At 43.1% G+C, this 24769-nt stretch overlaps 2 protein-coding genes across 3 annotated transcripts; both read right to left on the reverse strand.

The window, feature by feature from the left end:
• Nucleotides 1-898: 898 nt before the first annotated feature.
• On the reverse strand, nucleotides 899-13418 carry xpo6 (exportin 6). 2 transcript variants are annotated; one of them, XM_080512053.1, is made up of 24 exons: nucleotides 12880-13418; nucleotides 11840-11930; nucleotides 11217-11329; nucleotides 10748-10945; nucleotides 10058-10217; nucleotides 9301-9378; nucleotides 8651-9182; nucleotides 7592-7718; nucleotides 7382-7491; nucleotides 7170-7278; nucleotides 6929-7021; nucleotides 6167-6236; nucleotides 5905-6064; nucleotides 5462-5554; nucleotides 4914-5058; nucleotides 4598-4747; nucleotides 4180-4369; nucleotides 3859-4014; nucleotides 3435-3549; nucleotides 3090-3261; nucleotides 2808-2969; nucleotides 2560-2658; nucleotides 1778-2008; nucleotides 899-1480 (listed from the first exon to the last, which is right to left on the reverse strand). In XM_080512053.1, the coding sequence occupies exons 1-24, from the start codon at nucleotides 12880-12882 to the stop codon at nucleotides 1379-1381; spliced, it is 3459 nt and encodes a 1152-aa protein (XP_080368179.1). In that variant the 5' UTR covers nucleotides 12883-13418; the 3' UTR covers nucleotides 899-1378. The 2 variants fall into 2 exon arrangements, 1 of the variants encoding a protein (XP_080368179.1); XR_013936982.1 differs by lacking the exons at nucleotides 899-1480; nucleotides 1778-2008 and having other exon boundaries at nucleotides 3090-3254.
• Nucleotides 13419-14953: 1535 nt separating this feature from the next.
• atad5a (ATPase family AAA domain containing 5a) lies at nucleotides 14954-23853 on the reverse strand. The gene is made up of 22 exons (XM_080511922.1): nucleotides 23731-23853; nucleotides 23446-23509; nucleotides 21657-23365; nucleotides 21453-21522; nucleotides 21205-21360; nucleotides 20516-20663; nucleotides 20187-20435; nucleotides 19939-20087; nucleotides 19649-19803; nucleotides 19209-19501; nucleotides 18598-18694; nucleotides 18403-18485; nucleotides 18181-18299; nucleotides 17916-18093; nucleotides 17656-17826; nucleotides 17330-17560; nucleotides 17169-17233; nucleotides 16884-17073; nucleotides 16648-16793; nucleotides 15698-16560; nucleotides 15445-15603; nucleotides 14954-15088 (listed from the first exon to the last, which is right to left on the reverse strand). The coding sequence occupies exons 2-22, from the start codon at nucleotides 23494-23496 to the stop codon at nucleotides 15010-15012; spliced, it is 5361 nt and encodes a 1786-aa protein (XP_080368048.1). The 5' UTR covers nucleotides 23497-23509; nucleotides 23731-23853; the 3' UTR covers nucleotides 14954-15009.
• Nucleotides 23854-24769: the final 916 nt, after the last annotated feature.

Genomic DNA, 24769 nt, shown 5'->3' on the forward strand with positions numbered 1-24769 from the left:
TGAACTCATGAGACGCAGAAGCGGACGGGAAATGTCCAACAGTTAAACCATAATGCGATGAGTGAGCAAAAGCATGCAGCCTGAGAGGCCACATGCTTTAACACACAAGTTTAAAGATAAACACTTACAGCTAAGGTTTTAGATTTTCCTTCTTGTATAAAACTTGTGGTTGTTCAGATTAAATTTTGCAGTAAATGTGAATCAGCAGATATTCATCATTCAGCACTAAAACAGAGGGGAACCTTCAATACACACTATATATGTTCTGTCATTTCACAAATCAAGATCAAATTGTGTTGCAAGTTGCTCAATTAAAATGAGTGCAACACCTCTGGGGTACGAAGCCAAATAGCAGACTTATATAATATCTATGATAATGGAACTCGCCACCAAATGATCAGAGTTGCTTGTTTCACTTTATAACTGAAGCAAGTTCCTTTTCTTCTCATGCAAATGTTCTCCGGCTCGTGAGACATTCATGAAAAGGAAAACATCAAGACACTCTTCTTTGGATGTTTCCTTCAGGAGAAAGTTTGAGCATTTTCCCTTTAAATCTGCTCCAGTGTCGTTTCTCTTCTCTCGACCCAGTGATTTATTCATTCGGCAGGATATAAAAGTAAATAAAAACTGAAGCCTTTGTTGCACAACTGAAATCAGTGATAAAGTAAAATTTTAAAACGATATGTGACAATTATGAAGCAAACGCATCAAACGCGTAAATTACAGAAATTACAGTCGCTCATCTCACAGTGATGTTACAACACGTCTCACAGATCAGTCAAGTCATGAATTAACCAAAACCTGAGTTTTACAAAAAAAAAGCACTTTATTAATCAAGCCGGTTTTCTCACTATCAGAATGGAATGATATGAAAGATCTTAAGTTGAGAGTCTGTCTCCTTTGGAGATGAAAAAAAGGCAAAAAAACAAAACAAAAAAAAGAAAAAAGCAGACAATTAAAAAACTCAAAATGAGTTGAAAGTGCTCAGTCCCAGCCCGGCTTTGTCACAGAGGCGTGGGAAAGGAGGCCTGGCTCAGACTGCTCCGGGTCCGGGGCGAAAGCAGACCAGGTTTACATTACTGCCAAATCATCCTTGGCAATAACACGAGGGGGGGGGGGGGCGGGGGGGCACCGTTCTAAGAAGAAAACCCAATGATGTGCCAACTTTCTACAGTAGAAATGAAAGAAAAAAAACGAAAAAAAAAAACATCAGCAGCATCCTCGACCTCCAGTTACTCAGCCGAACCGTGTGTTGCTCCTCCGTGGTACTTTGAAATAGTGGAGCGAAGACGACTTGGGAGGCGCGGCGGGCAAAGTGGTCAGCACAGGCAGTCTCTGGACACCATCGACGTGCGGAGTGGTTCAAGAAGTCATTGTGCTATAGCTTTATGGTGCCTGTGGGCAGGCTACTGTTACACAGTCTGTAGTAGCGGAGGTCGTTCACCAGGCGCTGCACGCTCTGAGTGAACGAAGGCAAGTCCTGGAGGGGAAAAAGGAGGAAAGAGTAGAATTAATAGTGACCCGTGTTGTGAACGTGGATAAAATACAACTGGAAAATGATTAAAGTGTTGTATATCAATTTCCATCTATGTTGTCCTGAGGAGGATGACCTGGAGGAAAAAACCAGCACTTAAAAACACCAATGTACACTGATTGAGATCAAACAAGATTGTACGAGAACATTTTAGTTCAGTGACATCTAGTGGTGGTGATGACAATTACAACTATCATTTGAGGGTACACCCAAAAACATTTATTAGTTCAATTTAGTTTTTACCCGTTCAAGCTTGAAGTTGCGGGCCAGAACAGTTCGTTGGCTGGCGTCCACACCCTGACAGCTGGTGAGGAACTCTGGCATGAAGGCTGAGTAGAACGCTTCGAAATCCACCGAAGCCATGTTGTAAATGGCGAGGGTGATTTCCTCCTGAAGGAGGTCGTGGCTTTTGTGGAGGAGGACTTGCAGCAGCACGTTGATGAAGTGGAAGAGCATCGAAGTCCGGAAAAGCTTCTGAAGCACACGAAAGGACAAAGGAGCCGTTATATGGGTTGGATTCGAACCCCCAAAACTACATATTTAACAAGATCACCCGATAGCAATGGTTCCAAATTAAACTAAGAATCTGGCGATATGATCAAGCTCCTATGCCTCCTTCATCCTAAATAGTCAAGAGTCTAACACAAAGCATTGCAGGTGGATTATGATCATTAGCATGCTCTTCATTCTATGTGTAACATGTTAAATCTTATATTGACATACTAGCATCAAAATACAAAAATATGGTGGCAGCTCAGCTTCTACGACATGTCCGAGCTGTGGCAGCTGCTCGTGGCAGCAGTAGGTCGGCGCCGTTCCTGGACAGTGACAACCGGAGCAAACTGACGTATATCCGACAGCTGCTAAAAACCACAAGAGTTGCCATGAAAGTTTCAGCAGCAGCTGCCACAGATCAACAGACGGGGCTGTGTTCGTCACCGGAAGAACCTCGAGCTGCTGCCACAGTTTGACCCAGGCCCCGAATAATGATTTGAATTCATCAAACTTAGTGGAGCTGAACTTACTCTGTGATACAGCTTGTGCTTGCTGTTGAGCGACTCCAAATAGGAGACGTTCTGCTTGAAGATGTGGATGTCGGGCTGCAGGAACGACTGTCCGAAAGCCTGAAAACACACGTCGGCGAAGGTCAGGAGACGGGTGAATTAATCTGCCACCTTGGTGACGATTCAAACGTTTTGCTTCTAATGGAAATAAACACAAGCGTCTTTATGTCGGCATAATGATTCAACGGCAAAGTACAGCAAGAACAGACCTGCATGGCAGCTGTGAACTGGGCCTCGTTCTCCATGGCGTCATCGCCAGCTCCTCTTTGGACACTTGTTAAGACTGAAGTTTTGAAGAAGTACCTCCAGTTTTGGTGAAGTATTTGGTATAACAACTCAAACATTTCCGCTTTGACATCCGGAGAAGAACGCTGTCGAAGACAAAGAGATTCACTGTGAAACATCAGTATTAACTGCTTGAATTCCAACACGGTTTGTCCAAAGGATTTCTATTGTATTGAAAACAGCAAGCAGAGTGGGCGCATACTGACCTCTGCCACAACTGGATAGACCTGCTCCATGCACAGAGAGAGGATGCTGGGTAAGAAGGGCTTGAAAGCCTGACCAGGCTCTTGCACCACCACCTGCAGGATTTTAAGGAACTTTTGCACCACCCTGCACCCAGCGCTGCCCTCTTGCAAAATACTGGCAGCCAGCTGTTCCCTGCAGTGAACAAAAAGTGACATCACTTAGTGTAATAAGTCATAGGGGCCTTGTATAGTGTCTTACCCACATGCAGTTCAAACTTTTAACAAATAAATAAAAAAAAAACCCAACTAAATCAAAAAAAAGATTTCTCCTTTATGCAAGTCAAGAATGAAGCAAATGTTTGTTACCTGGTGAACATGCTGAGGAAAGTGTGGATGATCTGTCCGGTGAAGGCGACGCCCATCTGGACTCGCAACGCCTGGAACAGTATCAAGAAGAAGGCCAACATCTCGTCCGTCACATCTGGCAAAGAGAGGAGGCGGTTAATGGCGACATGCACAGACAACGCCGCCCTCTTGTAGGAGAGAAGGAAAACGTCAAAAGAAGTGAAAACAAAACAATTCCAGTGTCCGAACACACAACGAGGTCAGAAATTGTGATTTGGTCTGTTATTTTTTTTTTTTTATTCCCGTCGCACACAATAGCAGCAAGTAAAACCGACTGTTTCTACAAGAGGAATACATAATGTGTATTCTACATAATTCTACATAATATGAATCAATGCAGCGTCATGAGCATCAAACTTTGACCTCGTGCTTCAGAGAAACTGACCTGGCTGCTGGATGAACACCGGGAAAAGGCTGAGCGACACTTGGACAGACTCTTGGAGACTCTGATAGCAGATCTGGCGAGATTTGGTGGATTCACCGGAGATGCTGTCCACTATGTCTCTGAGCACAGGCAGCGTCTGCTGTATCACGTCTTTCACTGGGGAGAAGAACGATGAGAAAATATAATCAAAGAACAAAGAGTGACACAATGTAAAAAAAAAAACAAACAAACATCTGTGGTCAAAAAAAAGAAAAATAATTTTATATATATATATATATATATATATACATATATAGAAAATAAAAGTCACAAAGTACTGACTGCCGTCCAGGCCGGGTTGCCGTGGAGTAATGTTCACAGTCCCTCTTAAAATACGATACTCTCGGGTCAGCGCTGCCAGAAGGCTGGTGTGGTTGCTGGAGCGCGTTTGCCACTGCTGCTCGCTCTCTGGCAAGTTTGGCCAAGGGAGCAGCAACATGTTGGATAAGCCACGACACACCAACATGTGAGCCTGTTTGAGAAGAGATATGAAAACACAAGGATTAATAAACACGTTTGAAAAACAAATCCTTGCGACACTCAAGGTTTCCCCGAAAGACGAATTTAAAACTATTAAATAAAAACGGGATGTTATCTAGATTACTTGCCCAGCGATAGCCAAGTTTGACTCATGGACACATTTACTTTATGTTAAATATGTGTATCAGACAAATAAAACATAAAGCCGAGCAACATTAACCTCAGGAGGAAGTCTGCGGGTCTGATTCTCCGTCGTGATCAGGTTGAAGATGTTTTGAACAGCAGGCAAAGTGACCAGAAACACGGGCCGCACCGTGGCCGTTATGGAAACCATCAGATGACATGCAGAGAGCAGCAACTTTTCAGGTACCTGAAAACAAAACACCAGCTCTTTAAGTCCAAAAGGTAAAGGGATACTGGCTCACGACACTCAGCAGGACAAATTGATCATGTCGCCATTTAAAAAAAAAAAAAGGCAAAAACCAGCAATGAGAACATTATTACAGCTTTTTAATCGGCTGGGTCCAGTGAGCTACCTTGGCAGTGATGAGTGGGCTACTGGCATTGACTGCAGATGTGATGAGGGTGATGAACTGGGTTTGGTTTTGACTGTGGACTTCACTGTAGAACTGTGCAAGCCAGTGAGAGTAAGCCTGAAGAGCAGCGAGGGCCTGTGCGTGTCTGCAACAAACAAAACAAGACATTCTTTAACACGATGCTTCACTCGCAACTTTACCGGGGAGTACGATTCTTGCCACTACTGCTTAAAATTTATGGGGGGAAAAAATGTAAACTTTTAAATGCAGATTGTTTGGATTTCAAGACAAGCTCAGAAATAGAGAAAAGTCAAAAAGTCCATGATGGGAAACATGAAGCTGGTCTGACTTCGAGGCAGTAAAATCAACTTAATGCAAACAGCTGAGTGAACAAACAAACCCAACTATAGTTTCCTTCTTCTTCTTTTTTTTTTCTTCATGTGACTCTGTCTTTGATAAATGAACTGCACGTTTTTTGCCCCCTTCTAACCAATGGGCCACACAGACGAGGCTAACGCTCCATTCTCAATGAAACATGTGATACTCACACGTCAGTGAGGTCAGGCTTGAGCACAGAAGGCACAGCGGTCTCCAGATCGTACAGGCTGGTCTGAGAACCATAGCACGTCACTTCAACCAACCTTGAACAGGAAAGAATTTTTATTTTATTTTATTACACAGCGTCCTATCTTATTGATGTGACACGACAACAACTGTCAGAAGATGTGAAAATATCTAAAACAATTGGGTTTTTTTAAGTTTGGAGCAGGGACAAATCAAGGGGGGGGATGCATTTGAATAATTGTAATTAACCACATCTTTGGAAGTGAATTTATTTCAAGAGGAAATGCGGAAAAATCATTCGAGAAACAAAACGATTGAATAAGAGGCAAACAACACACCGAGGTTATGTTGTATTTGTTTAGGCTGTCTCCTGGTGAAGGCATGATAACCTCTGATCATATCTTAAAGGAGTGGCAGACTGACTGACCTTTCCACCACCGCCAGAGCGTCGCTGAAACGTGCAGCGAAAACCTCCCCGATGAAATACTCAGCCAAGCGTCCCACGGCCTGAAGGAGTGAGCTGAGATCCCTGAGAGAACAGTGGAGTCTCCGGCAGTCATTCTCGGCAGTGATGTTGAGCCTCCGAGCTGCAAAGAAAATTGACATTTTCTGTAAAAACATTCAGATTTTTCAAGATTTGAAAAAGAATATCTGAACCCCCCCCCCCCCCAGATAAAAGAGTGCCTTACTTGTGCCTGTGGTGACAATGAACTGCTGCAAGCCCAGGTAAACATCCAGGTTTTCTTGAAGTACTGGGAACTTGAGAGAGAAAAAAAAAAAAAAAGGAATGAGGAAGATTCTTCGATTAACTCTGGGTTGTAGCTGTAAACACTTCCTAACATGACGGTCAGATGACTCACATGACGTAACAAAAATGGAAAGGAGAATTGCAGGAAACAGAAACTCAAAATACAAAACTTTGTTTCAACAGTAATTAGATCATTTTTAAGTGTAGAAATTAGAAGCAACGGTTGTATATAACTGTGAGTTACAATATTACAATACTCAAAGGATGCATTCATAATCGCATGAAAAAAATCTAATTTTGAAAGGACATTAATTGGCTAGCCAATTGGATTGAACTACATCTGGTGTGAAATTGTGAAAGTTGTGATTTCAGGCTTCTGATCTGTGAATAATGTAGATGTTTGGGTTATGAAACTTCTTAAACACACAAGAATCACTGTACTGTAGAGTCTGAAAAATGATGGTTTTCAAAAATACAATACATAAAAGTCAATTATAAAGAAAAGCCACAGTGGAACAAAAAAAAAAAAGTTTGGTTATAATGCATTTTAGAGTAACTGAAGTTTAACAAGTTTTAGTTTTGAAATTCCTTCCATAGCTTTATAATAGATATTAAAGTTTGTGTTAACATCAACACAAACGTACTGGTGGTTCAAGGAGATAAAGAAGCCTTTAAAATGTCAAGAAATAAGGCAATCTCTTACCAAAGTAGAAAACGCATGGGATGGGAGCAGCTCCATCACCTTGGCAACAACCTCCAGACTCTGACGCAGGTACCTCTGCCACTCAGTCTGTTGCTATGGTAACAAAGTGAAGGCGAGCAGTCAGGCTTTGAAGTGAAAGACGTGGACATCATTGTCGTGTGTTCATGTAATAAGGGGTGAACAGACAGATGATAGACGGCGGGTGAACGTGGGAATATTTGAGAATATGAAATGTTCTTACGTCGTCGTCCAGAGTCTCATCGTCCAGTTCTTCTAACTGGGCCTGATTGTATCTGAACTGGATGCGATTCAGAACTTCCCTCAAGAGAAGAACTAAAGCATCTTTGTACCTGGTCGACAACAAATAGAAATGTTTTGCATTATGCCAGTGAGTTCAAGCAAAAGCCAAAACACATTTCAAACCCGTTGGCAGTTTTGTGTGTGGACACGTACCTATTTAAAACACTCTCTCTGTCCGCTAGTCTGCTTTTGATTTTAGTGGTCAGAAAATCTAAAAAGACACTCCAAATGTCCAAACAGGCAAAGTAGCCTTCATGGGAGGGCTGAAAATAAAATAAGACATTAGCATAAAACAGATTATTAAAAACAAAACAAAAAACATAACGTGTCAAGATCCATCTATGTGAAAACCAAGTTAATTACCTGGTTGAAGGTATATTTGAAAAGTAGCCCAAGAAACTCTACAATAGGAAACTGAGGACTTGACTCAATCCGCCTCAAGTGAACACTGACAAACAGGCGCAAGAAATCGGTGAACTTCTCCAGGTAGCTGCAAGATTAGAAAGGAAAACCATCAACTCGATCATTGAAGTCGTCACACACGGGGAGAAATCTGGCAGCCTTAAGTTACATCACAAAGTTTATCTTCAGAAACAACAGCTGCATTTCAATAAGGGGACGACAAAGTCAAACAACCACGACGCCATAAAAAGTGAAGGACCTGCCACAGTGTTCACCTCACAGACTGTCAACATGGAGGATCAACTTGTGCCGTTTGTAATGTTTTACTGCGTTGTAAACGGGTTTATTAAAACAACACAGGAAAGTAGATGAACTCTTGCAGCAGAATGGCTACATAATGCTGGAAACGATTGAGTCCTCCATTTGAACAGGGCATAACGGAGATAAATGAAGGATAATAGTCAACACAGAGCTGCACTTTTGAGAGGATATTGTTGAGATCAAATTTAAAAAAAAAAATCTACTCCAGAACTAAATTTAGAGTCTGAAGTTTCTCTGATGGTGTGTCGTACTTGGGGAATGTTCCTGCAGTGAAAATGCAGTTAATACGTCAGACACACAACGAGACCTCTGCTCGAACATCAAGCTCTTCTCCGCTGAAATTAGTCATTTCTTGTTAACGATTCCCAAAGACATGCAGGATGAATTTCAATGTCTTCCTTTGAGCAGTCACTGACTTCGCACAATATTGGTAATTCTATATGATTGATCAGATTAGGGAAAGCTGCATCGTCGTTTAATTTAGGGGTTTTCTAGCTATATACTGCTGCATGTGACCGAGGAACACGACGGGGCAGTCAATGGAGAAAATAGCAGTGATGAAAATAAAAGACCTGCCTTGAGAGATGAACAGTGAGCCAAAGCCTGACTGCAGCGTTAAAATATATCCGAACTGGACTTGCGCAAGTTAAAAAGCACCGTCTCTAATACTTTTGCACGCGCCAACCAGCCGGGTCATACCTCTCATCAAGTTCTTGTAAGCGGCTCTTGACTGTGTGAGCGTTGTTCTCTCGCGTGAGCCTTTGCAGGAGGAAGAAGGTCTGCTGGAACATTCGCAGAAGGTATTCCTCGAAATCCACCGGCACACAGTTCTTTGACACCAGTTCATTGACACAGGTCATGGCCAGGACGCCCAGCCTGGCACGGTCCACCTTGCTACTCTCGCTCTGCTGTCCGTTCCGCCCGCCTCCGTTTGACAACGGCGGCATCGTCCCGGGATTCAGCTGTCCGTTAGAGGAGGAGGAGTTGGAGGAGATAAAGGACCCGGCCTTGGTCTTTGTCCGGAGGTCGCAGCCAAAACGTGCAAAATGGAAAATGGACGCGAGCAGTGTGGGAGTAATACTGGTGGACAGAGGGATCCAGCTGAACAGGTGAGCCAGACACTCCAAAACAAGACAACAGAGCTGGTGGCTGTCATTGTCCAGGGCCGCCATGGGTTGACAGAGCAGCTTTGAGTACTGGCTGCCCTGAAACAAGCTGCCCAGCAATTCCACTGAAAGGTTTCAAAAACACAAAACCATGTCAATGCACAAAAAAAAAAAAGCGCTCCATTAAATAGTAACTATTCATACGTTTAGAATTATTGTAAAATGACAAGCTGGTGAACTCACTGCTCTCTCCGGACGTTGGTGATGGAGGAGGGGTGGAAGCTATGACGCTGTGCTTGTCCCAGTACGTCTCCAAGATACCTGGAAAACAACGTGAAGGACGTCCGTGTCAACAGTCTGACAGAAATTTTACTACAAAGTCAGGGGATGTACTTAAGTTTCGGGAATTGGATTGGATTTGCATCTGAGAGTGTTTGACCTCACAGTGACTCAGCCGAAACCAAAAAACAATATGGTCCATTTAGACTGGTTTACTGTTTTTATCTACAACCATGTTGTTGCCCTCACGCTGTATTTTTACCTTCATAATAAAGATATTCGCAACAATTTGCCCGCGTGTCTCCTGCACCCGCTACTGTGGTGAAATGCAATGAATTTAACGGAGCGTGACAGAAGCGAGGTTGTCAAACTGCCACAGGGATGTGGAAATTATTTGGTTTCGTGATCGAGAAAGTGAGGTAGTGAAGCACCTTACCATATTAGCCTGCATAACACTGCCCCCTTTTTCTGACAACAATTTGAGGAAAAGCAGGGAAGGAATGAAATTCCTTTAGCACCGCTTAGTAAACGAGCTAAACACAGTAATACATAACAATGTTTGTGCTACTTGTCTCTGACTCACAGGCTCCTGGAGTTGAATAATTCATTTAGAAAACAGTTTTTTTTTTTTATCCTCAGTGTCTCAAAAACCCTGGGCTGACAGATTTCCCCGATTAATTGTGCCAGTGCTGCCATCAAACGTTTAAAAGGCTGCCCTCACCTGTCAACAGGCCCAACACCGTCGGTACCTGCTCCAGCAGCAGTTTACGCAGCTCGTCTTTCCTGGCGACGCTCAGGTCTTCACGAGGACAGGCGAGCTCCTCAGATGTGGTTTTCAACATCACCAAGCCCAGTGGAGCCAAAGCCGGGGATTGGATCAACTGGAGACACAGACAAGACATGGGCTCAGTAAGGCTGGGGTAAAAAAAAAAGCCTTCAAGTTGTAAAATAAGACAACCAATGGAGATTTGCTCCACCAGTTCTCACAAGGGAAGTGCAATATACTTTTTTCTTTATCCACCCATCTAACGAAAAGTACTGGTTTTCAGGGGTGAAACAGATCAACAGACAGCTTGTATTTATTATGACTGCCATTGAAATCGAGTATCTCTGCTTCAGCCTTGACAACCTCAAGTTTATTTCATGCCTTGTATATTTTAACAGATTAAAAGCAACTAAAGTACGGTTCCCAAAGCTCTCACAATCAACACATTTCAGATGAATAAGATGTTAAATGCAGCTTCGGTTAAACCGAATAGTTCCACAAATCCTCATCACACTTATAACGATTGCACTGAAGGAGGTTTTTTTTCACTGCACAATTTAATGCCGTATGTGTACTTTTCTTATTGCAACATTTGCGGAAGTTACATTATCATTAAATCGCAAGAATGACTTCTGCCAGGTTTACCTGAAGTGTGTTTGTAAAGAAGTCGTGGTAGAACATTGGCCAGTCTTGGCGGCCGATGTCCACGATTACTTTACAGAGCTTGTTGCGGATGAAATAGGGCACGGACTTGTGCTGAGCCAGGAGCAGTTTAGGCAGACAGCCGCGGATTTCCATCTTATCTTGCGAAGCGACGCCGATCCACATCTTGTTGACCAAGTTCTGAAAGTAAAGTGGGGTGATTGAATAGCTGTTCTGACGTTTGTGCAAAAAAACATTACTGACAAGCACCTTTCTCTAAATTAAGACACATCTAATATATACATTATAAGAGTGTATTTGACACATGGCTCTTATGCAGAAATTAAATCTTCCTGAAGCCTGTATTCGTTCGACAATTTATAACGATGATTTTCTTTTCAAAAGGAATTCAGAGCAAACACTCTCCACCACTTTGATGGGAAAATACACATCTTCCACCAACTGCACTTACTTCAAACACAGTGAGACTGTACATCATGACATACTCATTGCGAGTATTGGAGAGGAAGAACAAGCAGTGACGCCAGGCTTCGGTCTGCTGTGCAAAGTTATTCAGGAGCTCTTCTGCAGAACAGAGGAAGTAAACGCCATCACAGAGATGCATGATAATAAAAGACTTTACTTGTAGACAGACTGAAAGTAATGCGTCACGATATAGGAAGTGTCAAAAACAGGTGCCAAAAGTACCTAAAAATGGAAAGTAAACCATTTGGGGTCAACCGAAATCTTCAGATCTACAAAAAAAAAAGTGTAATCTCGAATGGCCGACATTATATTTCAAGGCCTATGTGTGCCGACTTTGAAGGACTTTCCAGAGAAGAGCATCACATTTGGAAACCAAATTTTGATTAATTATGCTTTCAATGAATGTTTAAGAGTTTTAAGATCATGCATTATTAAACTGGGCATAAGTGGTCCTTGTTTCAAAGTGGAGCCTGGAGCTGAAGTATAGTATGATTATATGTGGTACTATGCACATTGAGCACCTCAATTTCTCATTTTCAAAACTAACAAATGACGCATTTAATACCATATCTAGCATGCAAGTGATGGCTTTCGCAAGGGTACACTCACCTATTTCTCTTTTTCGCTCGTTGGTCGTGCAGTTGTGGAAGAACTCCGTCATCAGAGTCTCCAACGCACGCAGCGATCCCTCCTCCGAAGCCTGGGGGGAAGAAAGTTTCATGTAGACTGTGTGAACGGCCACTAAAAACATACTGCGCAACAATACAACAAGAAAATAAGCATATTAAGTGATGAGCATGTCCACCAGTAGACTTGTTTAGATGCAAGTGAGGCCTCATCCCACATCTATTCAACTGGAGTTTTCTCCACTCTACTCATTCTTAACTTGTTTACACTTGAGCTGTTCAATAAAACCAGTTTTTTTTTTCCTCCCTTTGAGCTGATGATAAGGTACATGCAGGCCGATTCGGCTGCCACTTCAGAAAGGCCACTTCCCTGGAAACCCATTTTCACAAGTCCCGACAGGCAGAGGGGAGTTTAAAGGGAAATTGGAGGAATAAATGTAATTACTGTGGCTTATTTTTTTTCCTTTTCTTTTTTTTGGCACAGCCACTTGGAAATGCAGATAGCAGCTACAGCTCGACGGTTTCAAGCCTGCATTCTCTTTCCAGGGTGCAGGAAGTCGGGCCCTGCCATAACGAGATGGCAAATTGAGATTCTTTCTTCTTTTTTTTTTTTAAAGCGGCCCCTGTAGTAGTAGGCAGGTCCCGAATTCCTCAAATGAGCCACAACTTGCCGAGGCTCAACACTTCTGCAAGAAAATATTCGCTTTTGCAAGATGGGCGTCTTTTGCACCGTGAAATGGCTTTGAGAGATCTGTCACATCCCGTCAAATACCTGGCCTCAAACCGTTAGACGACACTTGCAGACACAGATGTTCCTTAACGCAGGATATCGTACACCTCTATAGGTGCATTTATAGACGTGCATTCGCCTTGTTATAACAGAAAAGTCACCACGTTCCACTAATGAGAAGCAGTGTTTTTTGTTTTGTTGTTTTACTTGTTGGATGAGCAGGACAACGACTAAGACAAAGTAACATCGTTGTTGTTTAAAAAAAAAAAAAAAGAAGTGTAAACATTACTTACCATATTTGTGTGGCCTCGATGCTTTCTTCAGCTCGCTGAGATCTCGATTAAACGCAGTTGTGAGCCGACATTTGCTACGGAGCTAGCCGCGGCTCTAGCTAGCGCTAGCGGAGGCGAGGCTAACCACAGAGGGGCTCTTCATGCTCTGCTCGAAGGCTCGGGTGAGAGATTCAACGCGCAGCGGGCTGACAAACGTCGGCGTCCACCGGTCCCCGTTCACGTCAACGACTACAACGCGAGGCCCTTGGCGTCGGGCATTTCGACGGCAGATTACTCCCGGTGCTAACGGTGCAGCGGATGGCTAACCAGTTAGCTTTTCTAGAAGGATGAAGGCATAATTTGCGCGAGCTCTTCCGCCGCAGACATGCTGGCCTCTCGCGCTTGTTTGGTGTTTTTTTTTTTTTTTTTTTCCCACGCGGGTGAAAAAGCACACCCGAGTTATGTGTCTAAGTCGTCTGTCATAACTTCAAATCGTGCTAGTTCCCTTTATTCCCCCCCTCTGCACTGCTTAGGGCGGCTCAAGAATATCGCTGCTAGCTTTCAGGTTACAGGGTCTGCTGCTGCTTCGCAACTTCCTCTTTGGTCGCGAGACCAGCCCAATCAGCGCGTGTCACTCCCGGTAATAAAGGCACGATCTCCGGTTATAGCCTCCAAACTTTCAGCACGTTTTTAGACTCGCGCTGAACACGTGTTATATTGTGGAAATGCATTTAAAGCGAAAACAATAACAAGTCACCCACATAAACGCAAGGGAATTCGTTTCAATACAGCGTGGTATACTGTGGAAAAAATATATTTAATGTTAGAGGCGTGTGGAAGGACAACGCACACCAGATTTCTAGTCAAATTTATTTAAACCTGCGACGTCTCCAATATTCAATAATCACGGTTCCTGATTATCCTGACTTTTACAGTAATATAATCGTTTGGCACCTCTTTTTCTCATCTTTTAATTTATTTGTAGTTTTCTTCCCCCGTTTGTACATTACGTTGTTATATACCGTCATTAATAATTAACATGTTCATCAACCGTTTCCTAAACAAATGATGTTTTTGAGAATGACTAGTAGTCATGAAGTTCAACATGGAATTCCAATCTTGGCCTTGACAAGGTCTTGGGTGAGGTCCTCAAGACCACTTAAGACCGAGCCAAGACCAGTATCTGACGACCAAGACAAGACTAAGAGCTTGAAAATGTGGTGTACAGGGTCTTATATTCAACATACCTTTTAACAATATTTTTGCAAAACATGTATATAACATAAACCAAATTCCTGACTTTAAGACCTTACCTGTATATAATGATGGAGGAGTGAATTATCAGCGATGTTACTGAAACCAAGAAAATATGTGAATTGTGTCTGCAGGATTAATCAAAGCCAGCCTCAAATAATAAAGAACAAAGCTCCCAAAAAACGTTTGAAAATCATTGATATTAAGACATATGGGTTTATTTAGGCACACACGAGTTTATTACATTAGTTGTGATAAGCCTTTATTCATCATCAGTAAGCCCCACTGTAACAGTGTCTACATATAATAGTGAAAAAAATCATGAAAGAAAATAAAAGTGTGATGATTGTGAATATCAAAAGCAATCAGACTTTTATTAACTGTATAAAGTCAGATCCAGAATGGGCACAAATTTTACAAATACAAATCTATTTTACATGTGTATCACTTACAAAATGATTAAAGAATCACCACTGCTCCTGAAAAGCAACATCTACTTGATAAAATCCCTGTTGTATAATCCATCCACGAATGAAGCTACAAAATAATACTGTACAAAAAAAAATCTTCAAACTTAAGCTAAAGTCATGTTACAAAATGTCTTAAAAAAAAACCAACAACCTGAAAATAAAATTAATTCAGAGAACTGAAGATCTCTGATAAAGTGAGGTTACCTTGTGTTCTTCAGGAAATTGTTCACTTCCACATTGGTATGTGTCCTTTGTGTGTACATTTCATCGCAGGATCATAAAAGAAAAGGCAATGCTGGTTTGTCACCGTCAGGCATTAATCTGCATGCATGCTCGTTCCAAAAGCAGAAGCTTATGGGTTTTTTTTCCCCAAAAATGTAATCATAGATTTTGTGACCATGAAGACAAGTCTGTTCTACTCTGTCAATTACGGGAAGTCTTCAGCCAGCAGCTGCAGGGTGCTCTTTTCTAGAGCCATGTGGATCACATCCAGGTAGTGCAGGAATCTGAAGAAAAGAAGGAAGTAGCTTAAATATCTTTTCTTAACAGAGGAATAAAATAAAAAGAAATCAGATGCTTGATTCCGCAATATTTAAGTTGCATTGATCAAATCATCTAAAAATAAAATATTCCAAATTTCAAGGAATTTTGAAAAAAACAATGTGTAGCGCAGCCCAAGACATTTCAACATAAAGGCTGTACATTGTATTTTCCAGTTTATACTTAATTCAACAGGTTTGGTTTAGATTTTTATCGCCAGCCTTAATCACTTGTCTTGAACGTCTTTCAATTCAAAGCTTCGTGTCAAAGCAAGACCTTATTTAATCACCAAATCTTCCTGGGATTTTCTCTGCACGCTCACCTCCGCTTCACTTTGCCTTGCTCCTTCAGCTGCTCAGACCTGCAGATGGTGCGGATGACAGGCAGATAGTCCAGAGCCGCTGCCGCTCTGCTGAAAGGAGAACCCAACGCTCCTCGAGACGCGAGTGTCTCCATCACTTCCCTTCTCTGCTGCACCAGCCTGCAACACATCAACATTTTTTTTTTTTCTTGACTTCTCTAGTGAAATCACATGGTTTTAATCACAGTTAAATATGCTTCTTGTTTTGACTCACTGTGGAGGACAGGGACCATCTTGAAACAAACTGAAGCCTTCTTGATGGGCGGCCACAGGCAGGCTGAGTTCTGTCACAGCCTCTGTTCTCAACTCCGCTTCCAGCTTCTGCGTTCTGTCCCAGGCCTCCGTCACTGCAGTCCGGCACTTGTGAAAGCTCAGCGCCTCCACAGCCGCCTGGATCTCCAAAGCACAGTCCGTGAAGCGGCTGCCCCTGTCGCCGTCCTCTCGCGACTCATCAGTCATCCCGTCTTTAAAGACCACACCGACAGGGGTCATCAGTCTGTGAGCTTCGCCTTCCTCCGGGTTAGAAATCAAGCACGTGTCCATGTAGGACATGTTGTCGAGGAAGTCGGCCAAGGACCGGAGACACTGTGAGACAGGGACACTTTTTGCACGCTCTTCAGGAGTCGGTGGCTTCCTCTTCACGCTTTCTGGAGCTGAACTCTCGCCGACCTCCTCCTTTGCCTCAGGAGAGTCCGATCGTTTGCTAAGAGAGACAAATCTTTCCTCTGAGTCCGAGAGGATCCCATCCTGGTCCAGGGTACCGTGTCGCCTCTTTTTTCTCATCCTGTGGGACACTTTAATAGGACTTCCACCGTCTGAACAGTCCCCTGCCTCTGCCGTTTGCGGTAAACTGTCACTGGATTGCAAAGAGGCAAGGGTCTCTTGCTTTCTTGAGCCGGCTAAAGAACAAGGACTGGATTCAGCAGCAGGCTGCTCTGCTTTGCGAGGCGAGGCACTCAGCTGTGTGAGAGGGAGAGGCAAAAGGTGCGCCATGTTGGAGTAGAGGAGGTCAACTCCTCGCCGTTTGCTGCTCGTCAGAAGCTCCCAGCACACTGCATCATCCACAAGACTGGAGTTCTGTTGAACGAACACAACCTCGGTTATCTTGAAGCCACTGTGCTGCAGGCAGTGCTACAACAAATGGCTTGGTAATGAACAACTTACCTTGAGTAGCTCCCAAATGTGTCTCTCTGGTGAGATATTCAGCAGGCCCAGTTTACTCTCAACACAGGTGGCGTTACATTGAGCTGAGGTGAACAGCACAGTTGGAGACTTTAGAGAGGCCTCTTTGTTCTCAGGGTTTGGTTTGGCTGTTTGAGCATATGAGGTTAAAATAGTTTCAGTTTTATAAGCCAAGCTGCATCATCAAGCTTTCAAATTCTTGAAGCTTATTTTCTCACCGTTTTCGCTTGTCTGCAACGACGGCTTCGTCGCGTTGTCGTCTCCTGCACTGCGAGTCCAGAACTGCAGCTGCAGTAAACTCTGCCTGACGTCGCAGCCGTTCAGTCGGAGCAGAGAGCTGACGTCCGACAGGTCCGTCCTCATGTCTTCAGCCAGACACAGCAGCTGCAGGTAGCTGCCTACATTCAACTGGAGCAGAAAGACAACCACAATCAAGACGATCAAAAAAAGAAGTCTCCATGTTAATCACAAAACTAAAGCAAACAGGTTTAAAAAGCCCTTACCACTGAAGGCATTTTAAAATGGAGTTCTTCGAAACTTCCATCAAACATGGTGCTGAAACCAGGATCTGAAAAAAAAAAGAAGAGAGAGTATTTTAAAAACTCAAGTCACAATGAGTTAGAAACACTAGAACACAACCATCTCCCTTTGTGTTAATACGAACCGCTGGTGGTGAGGATGACTGGCCTCTTTGTAGTGGTCATAAATGTCTTGATGGCAGCGAGGAAACCCAGGTCATCGTCAAAAATCACATCGACTTCTTCAAACAGGATGAGCGAGGTGGCGGTTTTCTTGTTGGGCTCTTCATTGTGGTTCTCTGCTGGGGCGGTCGCAGCTGCAGTGCTTCTGTTCTTCTTACTGCTCTCATGGGCTTTAGTGACTTTTTTGGAGCAAACTTTACAAACAGAACGCGATCAATAAACAATTCCTCCTTCTAAAGACGTAATAATAATCATTTGATGTCCAAAAAGAAAACGGGTATGTAATTACCAGGTTGTTCATTTGTCGTAGTGGGAGTTGGCTCCTTGTTGGTGGACTGGCCCATTTTGAAGAAGTAAGATGCTAAAGAGGTTGGAGCCAGAGCTCCTCTTTTGGTGCCTCGTGGCGACTGGGGGTGTTTCCTGGGTGACGAGACCACCCTGCGAGGGGAGTTATTCTTTCCTGTAAGACAAAGAAGGAAATCTTTTTTTTTTTTTTAAAGTTCTCTCTGGTCACTAGCTGATCAGAAACAAACACATCCGGGCACATACTCGGAGAGGACCCAGGCCTGATGGAGCCAGTGCCGCTGTTCGTGCTGTAGCTGTTGAAATAGGAAGGTTTGTGGGCGCCGACCCCCTGGCTGTCCACCTGGTGGGACTGAGTAGCCTCTTTCAACTGGGACAGAATGAGACGGCCGCTCCGCTGAGATGACGCATTCACCTCGAACACCTTGGCAGACAAATCAGAGGATGACGACACTTCACGGGTCTGTGGCTCTGAAATGCTAATGAGATTTTTTTTTTACATTTTTTTTACCTTGAAGCCCAGTTCCTGGGCACAAGCGTAGACGGCAGCAGTCTTTCCAACTCCAGTGGGCCCAGAGAGAATCATCGTATTGCACAACATGTCCTCTTCGCCACCGTCCCATTCTGAGTCTGGAGACAGACAGACATTGAGCAATCCTAAAGTCATAACAACTACTTTAATCAAAACACAGCAGTTCAAACCACTGGCAGTTTAGCTCTTCTAATTTCTCACCACTGCCGTCGTCCTCTTGCTTCTTGTCTTTCTGCTTTTTTCTCTCTTCTCGGTCTGCACGAAGTTTCCATTCCTTCAGCCAACTAGACAAGAAAGGAAACCGTGTCGTCAATAATCGTCTCCCAATTATCTTCTTTGATTAAAATATGAGAAGGCTGAGGGGGAAAGGAGGATCATTATCTTGTATTTCCTCACCTGTGTAGCCTCTTTACCGAGGCGGTGTTGTCGATGATGTCAGTGGAATGCTGCGGCTGATATTTGTCGGTCCACAACACGTCCTCCTTCACCTCATCTGGACAGAAAATGTTTTATTTTGGTTAAACATGCAATGACAGATTAATTCTGTGGTTACAGCAGTTAACAAGTGGAGAGTACAAACATTATTAGTCAGAAAGAAAAGCAGCAGGTATTGACATGAGTATAACTATGAACTTTATATTTGATCTGACTCAGATGACCATGTTTTGTTTCATAAATCTTGTTTATCAATCTTTTCATATTACTCTTACAATACTCATTTGTTGTGATTATTGCGGTCCAAAATTACTGAGTTTGTTGCAGTTTTCCTAAAAGGTACCATCAAATTTGCAGGAATTTAAAATGTGTTTACGCCACCAAAAAACTTATTTCATCCTAAATGAACTCTTCCCAGTTTTGTTTTGAAAATATCTTCAAGACACCACTTCAGTCTTCTTGCAACAATAATGTGACTATTGCAGCTCTAACACAGTGGTGCAAATTTTGCAAAATAGAACAAACTCCTGTTAATTATCACACTTAAAAAAAAACAAAAAAAAACATCGCACCTGTTTGTCCAGGGACGTCTCCCTCAACCAAGTCGTCCAGCATGACCACAGAATCTTCGTCAACTGTGACGGGAGCCATTTTTTCCGTCTCCTTCTCGGATTTCTGATTTCTTCTTGAGCGGCGTCCTCGTTTGGTCGGCTCTGCTTCGGCGGCAGAGACGTTTTTCTCCGAATGATTGGACCGCAGTTTCTTGGCCACCTTTGTGGCGTTTCCTTCATCATTTCTCCTCTTCCTCTTCCCGCACACTGGCTCAGCTGACAGTGGGGTGCTCTTGACTCCAGTTACAGCCTCTGTATCGCAAGTGAATATGATAGTTGTTCATAATGTGTCTGGCCTTGTGTTTTAATGCATTCCACCATCCTTTAAAACTGAAGAGTGAAGAATGAAAACAAAATCCACACAAACGTTCACTGTACGAGTGCGTTAGCTTGTCGTTCACTGACCGGAGGTTTTGTGCTGCTGCTGATAGTCAGCGCGTCTCTTCTGGATGCGAGTCATGAACATGTGCGCGGGGAACTGAGGGTTTGAGGTACTGAGCTCCTCCATCAGAAGCTGACGAACGCTTTCGGAAATCTCTGACTGACGGCCTGAAGTCTGAAAGAAAACAGAAAGCACAAAAATTATCAGTTACAAATAAGCACCCAACGCCTTTTTCTGAGGATTTTAAATATATCAAATCAATAAAAAGCAGACAAGAAGCAGCTCTAAACTAAAGAAACTTCAACCTACCCTTTTATAACAGCTTCTGGGAGCTGCTTCCGTCTTCAGAAAAAGAGAACCGCTAACAGATGGATACGGGCTGCATGTTGGACTCCAAGACGCCTTGAGATGAGACAGTAATGAAGACTCTGGCCAAGGCAGACTCCATAAGGGACAATCTGTCAATAGACACACAAAATTAGCTTTGACCTGTCCTTCGAGTCTCATATCGAGAAGAGGCAGTAGTCACTCAACCAGCCTATGATGGACGTGCCTACCATTTGGTGGTTGCATTATGTGTGTCACTGGTTGAAAAGAGGAAGAGGAGAGAGAGTATGCCTCCTTGGTGGCAGCCGTCTTGGCTATTTGCTTTCTGAAGGATTCGGGAAAGCCACTCTTCAAGAACTCCCTGCGAGCCTTGAACTGCCCGTCGTCCTGGGAGTTTTCAGAGTCGTCGCGACTGCTGTCGTCAAAGATGGAAATCACGGCGCAGACCTTCCGACCAGTTTTATCTGTGGCTTTACAGCCTGTTAGAAAGTACGGCACAAATTATGAGGGAAAAGGCGGCGACGCAGTGGCAAATATTTGACATTAGAGGGAAGAAGACTACCTGGAGCAGCTTTGGCCTCATTTCCGCCTGCAGCCGCTCTGCCAAGAACGTCATTCAGGCTGCGTAAAGACTTCTGGTTTTTAGTCTTTTCTGTTGCCTTCTGAGAACCGGCTGATTTGGTTTCCTTGATGAAAACGATTGAATCCTATCAGAATAAACCACACCATGATCTTTACACTGCAGTGGATTCTCCCTGTAGCCAAAGCAGTGATGAGGAGAACTGTACATATTTCATCTATGAAGTCCCCTAAATAAACATAAAACCTGTTGGCAGCCATTCAGGAAGCAAACAAGAGGTACATTTTCATTTCTTAACAGTTTGTGGTAGATTTCCTATTGAAATGTACTTTTTTTCTTCCACTTTTAACATGACAGATTGCTGTGAGTCTCCCACTGAACTCAAGGTACAATTAACTGCTGTAGTTTCATTTTCTCTTCTTTAATTTTTTCCCCTATGAATAATTTAAAGTTATTCACCCAACTCATATTTCCCTACTTTCGAATGTTTCTTGAAATTCTAATGACAAATCATACAATGTCTTCACATTTCCTTATAATTTGTGCAAATGTTTTTGTGTGAAACAAAGTGTCTTGAAAAGATGAAAAGACAATAATATCTATAAGCATGTGACCTTAATATGAACTAGATCCATATGTTTAAATGCATTTGTGTTTAATATCAGTACCTCATCCTCACAGTAGCTCCTCTTGGCAGAGGCCTCAGTCCGTGATGAACGCCTTAACGTGCTCTTTTCCTCCAGAGATGATTTCTTACTCTGAACCACTTTAGCTTTTTCCACCAACCTCTTTGCCTGCTTCCTTTTTTCAGACTCATCCGAAGTCTGAAAAAACACAAAAGATTGTAAGAAAATGCTTCAAATTGCAATTATTTTCAAAAAAAGTGGAGAAATATCATACAAAATACCAGACTTACTTTTGAAGTAGCTTTTTTGTCACTTGTACGTTTCGCCTCCGACTTTCTCTGGACTCTAGTTAATTTAATCCTTTAACAAAGATATGGACAAACAATGAAAAAAAGAAGCAAAACATTTCAAAGACAATTTATGTGGCAATGCTTACAAATGCATTTCAGATGGTATAATGAGATAACTTGAAATGACATGCAGCCATGTATCACCTGATTGGACTTCCCTTTGCGTCAGGCGGGGTCATCATCTCTGCTACAAAGACGTCCCGTTTGGACTGGCGTGTCTTCGGAGTGGACAGAGTTTCGGGCCTGTCCAGAGGCTCGGCGGTGGCAACATCAGCCTTCGACTGATTCTGTTTTCTGGTTGTCCTGACAGCCGTTTGCTTGGTTTCAGGCGTTTTTCGACCCGCAGTTTCTCGTTTGGATCTCCTCACAGCTGGGACGGAGGACGTTGCGGCAGGCTCCTCTTCATCATCATCAACTTCAATAATCTTTGCCACTATTTCATCTACAACTGTAGCAGCAGCAGCAGGTGGGGTGGTCTCAGTCTCTTTTTCCTCTTTGGCTTTGTTTCTGCGTCTTCTTGACGACTTCACGCGAGCTGCAGTGCTCGCCGTAGGAGCTTGAGCCACTTCATCCACTGGAATGACAGCGTCATCTTCAGCATCCACAGTCTTCTCCTCAGGTTGCTTTTGCTTGCCTTGGCTTTTGCCAGGTTTTGGTTTCGATCCCTCCACGCTGGGCTGTTTGAAAGCTGCCATGAACTGCTTCTTTTCTGCTTCACTACACCTTGGAGCAGATTCACTCTCAATAACTGCAAGCTCCAGATCCTCCTCCTCGAGGACCACATTCGATTTGCGTTTGACAATCACGGGAGATTGTTGTCCAGTCACTGTGTCGGCAGAGGAGTTTACCTGCATGGGACTATTCGCCCCTCTCCTCTGATTAAAGATGGAAGCTATTTTCCCAACCATCTTAGTGGATTCCCGTTTGGGTGAAATTGTATGCACTTCAGCCTGGATGGTGACGGTTCGGGGTGACGCAAGGGCAGCTGTTTCCCCACAGCCCACATCTTCTTCAGCATTGCAGGTGCCGACCTGGTTGGTGTCTAATTCTTCTACCCTTGTGATTCCACCTTTCCCCCCATTTTGCTCATCAGTCTTTTCTTCACTCTGACTCCGCACAAAGTCCTCAAAGGAGATCGTCACTGTGCTGTTGTTTAGCGGAGATGCCTCGCCTGGGCCGGCCTCTGAGCCAACATCACACATGGCCCCCTCCGTATCACTCTCCACTCTTTCTGAAGGCTTTGTCTTCTCCTGCGGTTTCTTTTTCGCATTTCGTGCAGAACTTTTCACTTCACTTCTTGAAGGAGCAATGGGAGATAACTCAGTAATGCTCAGTGACGGCTTGCGTTCAACACTTCTACATTTAGGAGCATCATCATCGTGTTTCACATCCACCCCCTGCTCAGCACTATCAGGCTCCGGTGCTGATATTTCCGCTGTGGCACAAGACTGGGAACAAACCTGGGCGAGCAGAGCTGCTGTATCACTGCCAAGGACGCCACTGTCGCTCACTTTTGGGGCTACTTCTTTACTTTCACATGAATCCTCTATGATGATGCAGCTTCCCTCATCTGAACAAGCCATAGTTTCAATCGCTACAAGCTTCCTTGCGGTTTTGCTGGACTTTCTTCCCCGTTTTCCCGCAGAGGCAGATTGCTGAGAATTTTCTTTAGCTTGTTCAGGCGTGCAACTTCTTTCTTTAGAAGGCGGAGGCTTGCGACTAAAGTAGTCCATGATGTTGTTGGAGCGTGGAGGAGAGAAGGGCTTCTCGACAGGCTTGGCCACGGGTGAAAAATAGTTTGTGATTGTCTTGACAACAGGGCTGCCACCATCTTTGCGAGGTTTCTTACAAGGCTGTTAAGATGAATATCAAAGTTAGTCTGCTATATGACTGGAAAAAACTATCTTAATGAATTATGGATGAATGACAATACCTGCTTATCAAAGTCCTCAATAACAGAAGCCATAGCCACAACACCAGCCATAATGTATGGTGACCTATAAACAAAAATATACATGTGTAATAATGTAACAGAGCTATAAAATGGTCCTGCTCACCATATACCACTTTGTAACAAGTCTATAACGAAACATTTTTTGGAACAGTGAAAAGAGCTATGCAAGGATCACAAATGTGCAGACGTCCACATCACAAGCAGATTTCTCTGTTTGACATATGAACACCGCACAGTAAAATTATCCCAGAAACAAACACTCACCGATAATGCCGAACTGGTAAATTGCTCCGACTTCAGATTTTTTTTTTTTTTGCAGCTTGTTGCTACATTTATCGCCTGCTCTTCAGGCTGTTTGTTGCCAGCAGAGACACAAACTTCAGTGAAAAAAAACAACAAGCTAGCAGCTTCTGCTCGACGCTCGTCTCGAAGCGGCTCCCCAAAGTGCGCCAAACATTTCCCTCGCCACTCACGGACACCGGGGGGGTTTAAAGTCTAAACGTTACGCGGATAATATCCAGGTGTTGTCATTTGGAATTCAAAACACATTACAATTCTCTTAAGCTGGAGTTTCAAAAACGCGCCAGGCAGCTCGCGAACGAAAAGCGCGAAATATAAGTGACCTTTGACTGGACGCGATTCGGCCAATCACAAGACGGGGAAACGATTCCGTCATTTCCTGATGTATATTGCCCAAAACAAAAATGGCGTGTAAAATTATTTTTGTTTGTTTGTTTTTTTTATTTTTCCAAAAAACGAAAATGCAACGTGCAAATTCAAGAGATATGAATAGATTATGATGTGATTTTGTTGACTGGTCGCCCGTGGTGTGTTTCCCTACTTTTTATTGCTCATAACACACAATAAATAAATAAATAAAATGTGTACGATTATTATGGTTAAGGATAATCACGCATTACTATCCAGCTTTAAACTTGTCATATATTAAACTCTGATCTTTTTCCTTGCTCGGGAAAAACACCTTTTATACCAAGTGAGTGCTCAAAGTCACATTATTAGTGTATTTATTTTCTATTCTATTCTATACATCTATTTAATCTCCTGTCCAAATAATAACTTAATGCTTCTGAGTGGGTATTTTGTGTCGTTTAGGTGACTGTTTTTATTTTTTCTGTTTATATTTATTTATTTCTGTGCTTTAAATGATCTGGGGCAAAACATTTAAAAATACAGGTGATTTGAAAGGTTTATGGGGTTGAAATGTTTCACTTTTAATTCAAATTTGAGTTTCACATTTCTAATACATACAAAACACTTGTACACAATTTGATATTACTTGTAA

Source organism: Blennius ocellaris (genome assembly GCF_963422515.1).
Source record: "Blennius ocellaris genome assembly, chromosome: 16".
Taxonomy (NCBI): domain Eukaryota; kingdom Metazoa; phylum Chordata; class Actinopteri; order Blenniiformes; family Blenniidae; genus Blennius; species Blennius ocellaris.